Here is an 11,315-nt window from a genome sequence, read left to right on the forward strand (position 1 = left end):
GAGTCATAAAAGAGCCAAGGTTGCCTACCCCTGACCTATACCATCTCAGACAAGTGACTCTCCAGTCTCTTCTTAAAAATCTTCAGTGATGGAGCACCCACGATTTCTGGAGGCAGGCTGTTCCACTGGTTAATTGTCCTCCCTGTTAGGAACTTTCTCCTTAATTCCAGGTTGCTTCCCTCCTTGATTAATTTCCACCCATTGTTTCTCGTCCTTCCCTCTGGTGTTCTGGTGAACAACCTGACCCCCTCTTCCTTGTGGCAGCCCCTCAGATTCTGGAATACTGCTATTAATTAGTATTTTAATATTTGCCATTCTATAAGAGAAGAGCAATTTGCTCACCTAAACAGTGCAGCTTGTAATCAAATCGATCAGAAACAGGCAATCCGGTAAACAGCAGGAAGAAAAACATTAGCTAAGCTGGGGGGGGGGAAAGCTAAATGCAGAGATCTTATCCAAGTCACTTAATTTTTTTAACTGAGCTTTTCAAGATCACAGAAGTTAAGGGGATGCTGCAGCCAAAGCAGCGGGTCTAAGAAAGGCATTTTTGCTGTAGCAGGAAATGCTCACAGATGGATATGGATAGGAGGGTGCTTTGGGCAACTGGGTGTAACCACCGAGAAAAAATCTCCGTAGATATATCGGTGCCCTCATCCTGTGTAAATCCTCGGCTTACGACCACAACTGACCCCCAAATTCCTGCTGCTAAGCAAACGCAGCTGTTAAGTGAGTCTTGCCCTATGTTACGATCTTCTTTGCCCCGGTTGTTAAGTGGATCACTGTAATAATAATAATAATAACAACAACAACATCTGTAATAACATCAAACATCCACATCTGCCTATCCCAGATCCTTGGGAAAGACTCGATAGGTAGACAAAATGCTAAATCCAGTCTGAACATCTGGCTGACTGTGCGATGATCCATAATAATAATAATAATAATAATAATAATAATAATAATAATAATAATAATAATAATAATAGCAGCAGCAATAGCAATAGCAATAATAATGTTGGAAGGGACCTTGGAGGTCATCTAGTCCAGCTCCCTGCTCAGGCAGGAGACCCTAGGGTTATCCGGACCCTTACCTCAATTTTGAAGACTTCGCCAGCACCCTCACAGTCGTTGGACGTAATTATCGGGGTGTGTATATGGGTGTACCCATTTTCCTAAAAGGAGAGAAAGGGACAGAAAGAAACAGAGTTATTCTGCTCATGGCTGATCTGAGATAGAAGACAAGAAGCAACGGATGGAAACTAAACAAGGAGAGAAGCAACCTAGAACTAAGGAGACATTTCCTGACAGTTAGAACAATTAACCAGTGGAACAACCTGCCTCCAGAAGTGGTGAATGCTCCAACACTGGAAGTTTTTAAGAAGAGACTGGACAGCCATTTGTCTGAAATGGTATAGGGTTTCCTGCCTGAGCAGGGGGTTGGACTAGATGACCTCCAAAGTCCCTTCCAACTTTTTTTTTTTTATTATTATTATTATTATTATTATTATTATTATTATTATTATTATTATTATTATTGTTATTGTTGTTGTTGTTGTTGTTGTTGTTATTATTATTATTATTATTATTAGAGTCCAGGCTCCATCAAAGTTGGGCGGCTACTAAAAAAATGTGAATGAAAGCATGAATTTTTATTTACTTTTTATTTAGCGTAGTAGGGCATCTACAGAGGTCATGCCACCACTGCTATACAACAGTACAGAGAGTCCTTAATTCACGACCACAATGGAGCCCAGAATTTATGTTGCTATGTGAGACAGTTGTGAAGTGAATTTTGCCCCGTTTTACAACCTTTCTTGCCGCACTTATAAGTGAATCCCTTCAGGTTAGTAACGCGGTTAGTAAGTTAGTAACGCGGTTGTTAAGTGAATCTGGCTTTCCCCCCATTGACTTTGCTTGTCAGAAAGTCGCAAACGGGGATCCCGTGATCCTGGGATGCTGCAACCATCATAAATGTGAGTCAGTTGCCAAGCGTTTGAATTTTGGTTGTTAAGTGTGAAAAAGGGTCATATGTCACTTTTTTCAACACTGTTGTAACTTCGAATGGTCACTAAATGAACTGTTGTAAGTCGAGGCCTAACTGTAATAAATCATATTATACATACAGACACAAATGCAAGTTTAAATAAAGCATCAGCAAATATATATGTTGTGTGTGTGCGCGCGCACGCACATGCATGAAGGGTATGGCTAGCTGATGAGAGCTAAATAGTTCGAAATAGCTATGCTAGTCTCCCTTTAATTCTTGGTTGGTAAATTTAAATATATATATACACACACACATATACATATATACACACATGTACATAATTATATACACAAACATACAAACTGTATGTGCGATTTCATACTATACAAGGTGTATACAAAAAGAGGTGGAGGTCAAAGAACACAGGGCAGACTCAGAAAAAAGGTGGACAGACAACATCAAAGACACACACTACAACAACACCAATTGATAATAGGTATAGATACAGTAGATAGATAGGATAGGATAGGATAGAGAAGAGTTGGAAGGGACCTTGGAGGTCTTCTAGTCCAGTCCCCTGCTCATATATGTATGTATATATACAATCTCCAAACAGGAGACCACCATGCAGAAGATGGAACAACCTAGGCAAAACTGTGGAAACAGAAATATAAGCTTAAACCAGGGGGAGGCAATTAATTTTCCCAAGAGGCCACATGAGAAAGTGGAACTGCTGTGGAAGGCCACTCTCACCGCCCCTGGCCCACTGCCATCACCCACCACCACGGGTCAGACCGGGGCAGCCAAAAGGCCAGATGTGGCCCACAGGCCGTAAAATGCCCAGATCTGGTTTATACCATCCAGTGTGATGCTCACTTTGAACTCATGGCAGAACCGGTTGAGGGCAGTGAAAATTGAGAACGTAGATTAATAGAGTTGGAAGGGACCTTGGAGGTCATCTAGTCCAACCCCCTGCTCAGGCAGGAAACCCTATACCATTTCAGACAAATGGCTGTCCAGTCTCTTAAAAAACCTCCGGTGATGGAGCACCCACAACTTCTGGAGGCAAGCCTGATTAATTGTTCTCACCGTCGGGAAATTCCTCCTTAGTTCTAGGTTGCTTCTCTCCTTGATTAGTGTCCATCCGTTGCTTCTTGTCCTGCCTTCAGGCGCTTTGGAGAATAAGGTGGACCCCTTTGTAGGAGCCCTTCAAAAACAGTGCTATCATGTCCCCCCCCTCTTTTCATTAAACTAGAGGTCATCTATCTGAGGTCAGAAGAGATGGGTTCAAATCCCTGGGTGACCGGGCTTTCGGTATTGTGGACTATCTTGCAAGGTGATCCAAGGACAAAACAAGGCCAGTTTGGCTAGAAAGGATTTTAAAAAGCCGTAACATGCAGCCAATAAAATATTTCTCCAGCAAGGAAACTTGAAAGTGTACAAATGCTTCCCCCTGGTGGTCCAGTGTCTGAATAGTTTTAAATTCACAACTGGGTTCATTTAAGACAGTCCCACTCAGCCTGTATATGGCTCCGCCGGTTAGCAGCCAGTTCTGTCTATGAACTGATCACTTTCCCAACCGACAGCCACACATCCTGTGGCAGGCAGTTCCCAAGGACCGGAATTACCTTGAAATAGGAGTGGATTGCTGCAGTGGCTTCACTGCGTACCCTCAACAGGGCACCCAGCACGTTGCTTCGGCATCGGAAGTGAGGCAGCTCTCGGAGATATTCCAGAGAATGATGGACTTTGTATTTCAGAGGGAATGCCTAAAGAAGGGAGAATATATAGAAAGTATATAAAAAAATATAGAGGCAGTTTGGTCTAGTGCAGGGGTAGGCCACCTTGGCTCTTTTATGACTTGTGGACTTCAACTCCCAGAATTCCTCAGCCAGCATGGCTCAGCTTGGAAACTCTCCCTTTCCCCTCAGCATGGCTGGCTCAGGAATTCTGGGAGTTGAAGTCCACAAGTCATAAAAAAGTCAAGATTGCCTACCTCTGGCCTAGGCCTAGGCCACTCTATGACTCGTGGACTTTTATGACTTGTGGACTTCAACTCCCAGAATTCCTGAGCCAGCATGGGGGAACTATGGCCCCTTCATGACTCGTGGACTTCAACTCCCAGAATTCCTGAGCCAGCATGGGGGAACTATGGCCCCTTCATGACTCGTGGACTTCAACTCCCAGAATTCCTGAGCCAGCATGGGGGAACTATGGCCCCTTCATGACTCAGGGACTTCAACTCCCAGAATTCCTGAGCCAGCATGGGAGAACTATGGTCCCTTCATGACTCGTGGACTTCAACTCCCAGAATTCCTGAGCCAGCATGAGGGAAACTTTGGCCCCTTCATGACTCGTGGACTTCAACTCCCAGAATTCCTGAGCCAGCATGGGGGAATTATGGCCCCTTCATGACTCGTGGACTTCAACTCCCAGAATTCCTCAGCTAGCATGGCTCAGCTTGGAAACCTCTCCATTTCTCCTCAGCATGGCTGGCTCAGGAATTCTGGGAGTTGAAGTCCACGAGCCATAAAACAGCCAAGGTGGCCTACCTCTGGTCTAGTGGTGAAAGGACTAAGCTGGAAAGCAGGAGATTCTGAGTTCTAGTCCCGTCTTAGCTATGAAATCCAGTTGGGTGACTTGGGCCAATTACCAGGCAACTGTGAGTTCTAGTTTGGCTTTAGTCTTGAAAGCTGGCTGGGTGGTTTTGGGTCCGTCACCAGGAGCCTGTGAGTTCTAGTACTGGCTTAGGCAGGCAAACTGACTGGGTGATTTTGGGCCAATCATCAGGAGACTTTTAAGTTCTAGTCCCACCTTCGGCATGAAAGTCAGCTGGGTGACTCTGGGCCAATCACCAGGAGCCTGTGAGTTCTAGTCCTGGTTTAGGCAGGCAAACTGACTGGGTGATTTTGGGCCAATCATCAGGAGACTTTTAAGTTCTAGTCCAGGAGCCTTCAAACTTGGCCCTTTTATGACTTGTGGACTTCCAGAATTCCTCAGCCAGGCACGCTGGCTGAGGAATTCTGGGAGTTGAAGTCCACAAGTCATAAAAGGGCCAAGTCTGAAGATTCCTGTTCTAGTCCCTCCTTTGCCACAAAAACCAGCTGGATGACTTTGGGCCAGTCCCTCTCTCACTCTCAGACCAACCCACCTCACAGGGTTGTTGTCGTGGGGAAAATAGGAGGAAGGAAGGAATAGTAGGCGTATTCACAGCTTTGGAGTTCTTTGTAAAAACAAGAAAGGTAGGATGCAGATAAACAATAAATTATCTTTACTCCAGGAGGAGCCCTACAGCGTACAGTGAGCTTGCAATGGAATTCTTTTGCAGAAAAGCTTGCAGCAAAAAAAAAAAAAAAAAAAACCAGCCCCAGCATTGGAGAATAATTCCCTTACCAAAACGTCACAAGGTCCCACTACACGTATATTCTCCGCCGCCAGCTCCACCCCTTGTCCCTTGTGCGGACTTTTCACCAGCTTCCCTTGCACTTCCACGGAACTGCCAAAAGTCAGCGTCCTGGAATGAAACCAGAAACAATTTTACGGCAAAAACCTTGATCGAAGGACTTTGAATCAGTTACAGACAAAATTTCAGCTCAATGTGCACAACTCCCCAGTCTTCTCTCTCTCTCTCTCTCTCTCTCTCTCTCCCTCTCTCTCCCTCTCTCTCTTTGTGTGCAAAACGGGAGTGGCACTGCTGCAACTTTTGAGAGGCTGCCACAAAGAAGAGTGGGGTGTCAACTTATTTTCTAAAGCACCAGAAGGCAGGACAAGAAGCAACGGATGGAAACTAATCAAGGAGAGAAGCAATCTATGTAACATAAGGCGGATGATGCAATGATAGGAATGACTCAGCAGGGTCTGTATCCCTTTAAGAGCCTGAGTATAAAAGGGAAGGCTTTTGCTGGAGTGTCTCTCTCGGCCGTTTCCTGCTGTAACTGCTGTGTGTTGGTGTTTGCTGTATTATCACATGCATGTATATTGTTCCTGGTGTATGATATTGTAGATAGTGTAAGATAAACCACCATTTAATATAGACCACTGTTTACTGTGTTTACTCCTGGGTTATCTCAGCGCAATAAGACTGTGCATGCTCTAACAGTCTAGAACTAAGGAGGAATTTTCTAACAGTGAGAACAATTTAATCAGTAGAACAGCTTGCCACAAGAAGTTGTGGGTGCTCCAGCACTCGAGGTTTTTAAGAAGTGGCTTGTCTGAAATGATATAGGGTCTCCTGATTGAGCAGGGGGTTGGACTAGAAGATCTCTAAGGTTCCTTCTAACTCAGTTATACTGTTATTCTGAAAGACTTGCCTCCAGAAGTTGTGGGTGCTCCAACACTGGAAGGTTTTAAGAAGAGGTTGGACAGCCGTTTGTCTGAAATGGTATAGGGTTTCCTGCTTGAGCAGGGGGCTGGACTAGAAGACCTCCAAGGTCCCTTCCAGCTCTGTTATTCTGTTATGCTTTGAAAGCAACCTTCTTATGCGACCTAAAGTAGTGTAGCCCCACCCCTCAGCCCCATCTAGCTACCCAGAGATGATGAAACTACCTGGGCTCCAAACATGGATCTGCCACCACCTGGAGATGCTCCAATGAGGAGCCATCATTGACATGGAGAAACAAAATTCCTTTCTGAGACCGGACGGAACGGACCCAACCCTGGACAGGGAAAAAATCAGGAATTAATTCATCTCTAGCCAAAGATGGAGTTAGACAGAGCTCTATAACGGAAAAATATTTTTATAGTTTTGTAGTATTCTTGTATACAGTTTTATTTTTTAATCTTGTAAGTTGCCCAGAATTACCTGGTGGTTAAGATGGGCAGCCGATAAATAGATTGATAGACAGATTGATAGATGATTGATATACATTGATGATAGATTGATATAGATGGTTGATATAGATTGATAATGACTAGATAGATATAGAGATAGATGATAGATAACAGATAATGATGATTAGATGATAGGTAGATAGAGCTAGATAGCTAGATGATTGATATAGATGATAGATTGATAGATAGATAGATAGATAGATAGATAGATAGATAGATAGACAGACAGACAGACAGACCGATAGAGATGGATGATAGATAGGTAGATAAATATAGGTAGGTAGGTACATAGAAAGAGAAAGAAAGAAAGAAAGAAAGACCACCATAACCTCATCACACACTATGCTTATACAGATAGTCCTTGATTTACAACCATTTGCTGCTTAACGACCATTCAAAGTTACAGTGGCACTGAAAACAGTGACTTATGACCTGTCCTCATGCTTATGACCATGGCAGCATCGCTACGGTTACATGATCAAAATTAGGTTGCATTTATGACAATTGCAGCATCCCAGGGTCATGTGATTACCGGTCGTTAAGTGAATCAGGTGGTCATTAAGCAAATCCAGCTTCTCTATTGGCTTTGCTTGTAAGAAGCCAGCTGGGAAGATTACTGTTTGTAGCCTTCCCAGACAGCTTCTGACAAGCAAAGTCTATGGGGAAGCTGGCTTCGCTTAATGACCACCTAACAAACATAATACATTCGCTAAACAACTGTGGCAAAAAGGATGTAGAATTCCACCTGATGACTTTGGACCAATCACCAGGAGATGGTGAGTTCTAGTCCCGCCTTAGGCACGAAAGCCGGCTGGTTGACTTTGAGCCAATCATAAGGAGACTGCGAGTTTTAGTCCCGCCTTAGGCACGAAAGCTGCTGGGTGACTTTGGGCCAATCACCAGGAGACGGTGAGTTCTAGTCATGCCTTAGACGTGAAAACCAGTGGGTGACTTTGGGCCAATCACCAGGAGACGGTGAGTTCTGGTCCCGCCTTAGGCACGAAAGTCAGCTGGGTGACTTTGGGCCAATCACACACGAAAGTCAACTGGGTGACTTTGGGCCAATCACCAGGAGACGGTGAGTTCTGGTCCTGCCTTAGGCACGAAAGCCAGTTGGGTGATTCTGAGCCAATCACCAGGAGACTGAGAGTTCTAGTTCCACCTTAGGTCATGAAAGCCACTGGGTGACTTTGGGTCAATCACCAGGAGACAGTGAGTTCTAGTTCTGCCTTAGGCATGAAAGCCAGCTGGGTGACTTTGGGCCAATCACCAGGAGCTTGAGAATTCTAGTCCCGCCTTAGGCATGAAAGCCAGCTAGGTGATTGGGCCAGTCCCTCTCTCTCAGCCCAACCCACCTCACAGGGCTGTCGTTGTGGGGAAACAGGCGGAGAAAGGAGTATTAGACATCTTTGCTGCCTTGAATTACTTATCAAGTAACAAGAGTGAAATCAAAGTCTAATAAATCAATAAAAATGTAGCAATTCTGCTCTTCCCACCTACCTGAATTTTAACACCACACCCAGTTGGATCTTGGATCTCCAATGCTTCTCGGATTTGGAGCTGTCTGGGGGCCACGCTAGTTTTTGTGGATGGAAGAGAAGAACAACGCCGAAGAAGCAAGCGTGCACAACGGGCCGCAAACATCTAGAAGTTTAAGAGAGAAGCAAGAAATAAAATACAAACTTAACAGAACTGGAAGAGACCGTCCAAGCAGGAGACACCCCCCCAAACCATTTCAGACAAGTGGCTGTCCAGTCTCTTCTTAAAACCTAATTTTTTACACACACAAAAACAAGTGCCCAGAGCCAGAGGGTGCCCAAATCAAATTATACAGGCAAAGGTAGCCAGGATTATCACCCTAACCTTGAAATAAATAAGGAATAATAAAAGTATTTCTTTCTTTCTTTCTTTTTCTTTCCCTTTCTTTCTTTCTTTTTCTCTTCTTTCCCTTCCTTCACTTTCTCCCTTTCCTTCCCTTCTTTTTTTCTTTTCCTTTCCTTTCCTTTCCCTTTCCTCCCCTACCCTTCCCCCAAATTTTAGGTATTCTGCTTTTGAAAGATATTCTGGCTGATGAACTGGAATCCCTGTGGAGAATATTTTTTAATAGGAAAGAAGGGGAAAACGCATTTCTTTCTTTCTTTCTTTCTTTCTTTCTTTTTCCTTTCTTTCTTTTTCTTTCTTTCTCTCTCACCACAAAACCAACCCAGCTTACAAGTTTACAATAAAGTTTAAAGCTAAGCTAAACTTATACTAAACTTTAAACTTTATTACAGCGTTATTGGTTTATTTTTCTATTTTTATTTTTGATACCTTTTTCTACTTTAGGGTCTAGTTCCTCTGCAGTCACCTTCTCCAAGCTGGCGCCCCACCGTTACGGATACCCAATGCTGCAAAATGCCAGGGAATTACTAGAAGGAGCCACGCAATGCAATAAAGCCCGACTCTCTACCGCTACGCTATCTAGCGCCCGTCCGGATGATTGCAGTTTAAGCATAAGTCCCAGCATGCGCAATCGGCCGCGCATTATGGGTTCTACTTCTACCCCGCATTGCCCCACCGCGAAAGTGAATTTCTGCCCCCCCGACTGGTTGCAAAGCGCTTCAATTCGGTGCAAACCAGGAATTGCAGAGCCTTCTCTCCTCCCCTTTCCAGCCCAGGACGGCAGCCAATGAGAATGGAGAGATGGGCTGTAGGTCAGCCAATCGCGAGAAGACAATTCTTTACGGAAGTGACGCCTCTCGCAGGCGCGCTGACTCACGGGAGTTGTAGTTCGTGGCTTGAATATCACGGGAAGTCGGGAGGAGTCGGGAGGCGGACGAATGTGATGAATATTAATATACTTTGTTTGCAGTATATAATAAATAAACCTATATTGTACGCGTACATACATATAAATAACCAATGAGCAATAATCTAACAATAACAACAATAAAATAATAATATAGCCACAATAAATGAAGAACAGAAATAATATTTTATTATCATATAGTATATAATTAAAATAATAAGAAATATAGCAACTAATACACATTAATTTAGTCATGGCAATACGATACATTAAAATTATTTGTTAGGGTTAGAATTTTATTTATTTGTTTGTATCTCACCTTTTATTATTTTTATAAATAACTCAAGGCGGCAAACTCACACAACTCTTATTATTAGAAAAACTTCATTATACAGCAATGATATCAATAATAGAAAGAAATGCCCTGCAAAGATTTTGCTCTGCATATCATGCCCAGTAAAAAAAAAATCACTGGGTGGCCCGCTTTTTAAAAAAGAGTCCTGGTTTTATTGGGAATATTTTAAGAGAAAGTAGTATGTTCAGGTTTGTTTTTGTTGCTGTTATTTTTATTTCTAATCCTGCTTTTCAACTGCAAAGGTATCACATCTGGTTACCAATATTTATAGTTGAAGGCAGGTTTAACAAATTGTATTTTAGTTTTGATTCCTGGATGTTATGTGCTCCCGGCCACTTTCCTTCATGACCAGAGACAAGCTCGCTTGACCAATGGAATGGAATATGAATGGAATATGAATGGAATGGAATGGAATAGAAAAAATTGTGAAGCTTAAACTTGAGGTTTTCCATTGTACCTTCAGAGATAGTCAGTTGGGATTGAATCCAAAGGAGTCATGTCACTCTAAGAGAATTAGAATAGAATAGAATAGAATAGAATAGAATAGAAGCTGCTCAAGCAGGAGGATCTCCTACTACACCATCTCAGACAGATGATTGTCCAGTCTCTTTTTAAAAACTTCCAGCGATGGAGTGCCCAGGATTTCTGGGTTCAGTCCCATTTTATCCAAATAAAATAAAAACTGGAGTGTTCAACCAATGGGGGAGTTTTGCCATTATAAAATTGTGATTTGCCTCTAAATTAGTAGCTCTCAAGTACATTACAGCCTCTGGCAATTGCCCCAAAACGAATACATGAAAGTAAGTACATTATTCCATTTATTTTCATGGGATGGGCTGCTCATCCCTCTGGAATTAAAAAAAAAAGCCACAAAGCCCTGCAGAAACCTACTCAATTACAGGTAAGTCCTTGACTTAAAAACCATTCATTTAGTGACCATTCAAAGTTACGACAACATTGGAAAAAAGTGACTTATGACCATTTTTCAGACTTACGACTGTTTCAGCATCCCCATGGTCACATAATAAAAATTTGGCAATGCTTGGCAACTGACTCAGTTTTACCACGGCTGCAGTGTCCCGGGATCATGTGATCCCCATTTGTGACCTTCTGATACGCAAAGTCAACAGGGAAGCGAGATTCACTTAACAACCGTGTGACTAACTTAACAACGACAATGATTCACTTAACAACCGTGGCAAGAAAAATCCTAAACTGGCCCCAAACTCTAATAACAATAACAATAGAGTTGGAAGGGACCTTAGAGGTCATCTAGTCCAACCCCCTGCTCAGGCAGGAAACCCTATACCAGGAGTAGGCAACCTTGGCTCTTTTATGACTCCTGGACTTCAACT

The 11,315-nt window shown here is 43.1% G+C and overlaps 1 protein-coding gene across 1 annotated transcript in view; it reads right to left on the reverse strand.

Annotated features, from left to right (window-relative positions):
* Positions 1 to 9,451, reverse strand: part of LOC107297380 (probable asparagine--tRNA ligase, mitochondrial) — a 41,020-nt gene extending 31,569 nt beyond the window's left edge. The window contains exons 1-6 of the mRNA XM_015826744.1: positions 9,128 to 9,451; positions 8,318 to 8,461; positions 6,533 to 6,642; positions 5,381 to 5,501; positions 3,616 to 3,756; positions 1,092 to 1,172 (exon numbers count right to left, since the gene is read on the reverse strand). Of these exons, the coding sequence (XP_015682230.1) occupies positions 1,092 to 1,172; positions 3,616 to 3,756; positions 5,381 to 5,501; positions 6,533 to 6,642; positions 8,318 to 8,461 (597 nt within the window). The 5' untranslated portion in view covers positions 9,128 to 9,451. The remainder of the gene's footprint in view (positions 1 to 1,091; positions 1,173 to 3,615; positions 3,757 to 5,380; positions 5,502 to 6,532; positions 6,643 to 8,317; positions 8,462 to 9,127) is intronic.
* Between the last annotated feature and the right edge of the window lie 1,864 nt (positions 9,452 to 11,315).

Source organism: Protobothrops mucrosquamatus, unplaced genomic scaffold, assembly GCF_001527695.2.
Source record: "Protobothrops mucrosquamatus isolate PMUCROS unplaced genomic scaffold, P.Mucros_1.0 scaffold3271, whole genome shotgun sequence".
NCBI lineage: Eukaryota > Metazoa > Chordata > Lepidosauria > Squamata > Viperidae > Protobothrops > Protobothrops mucrosquamatus.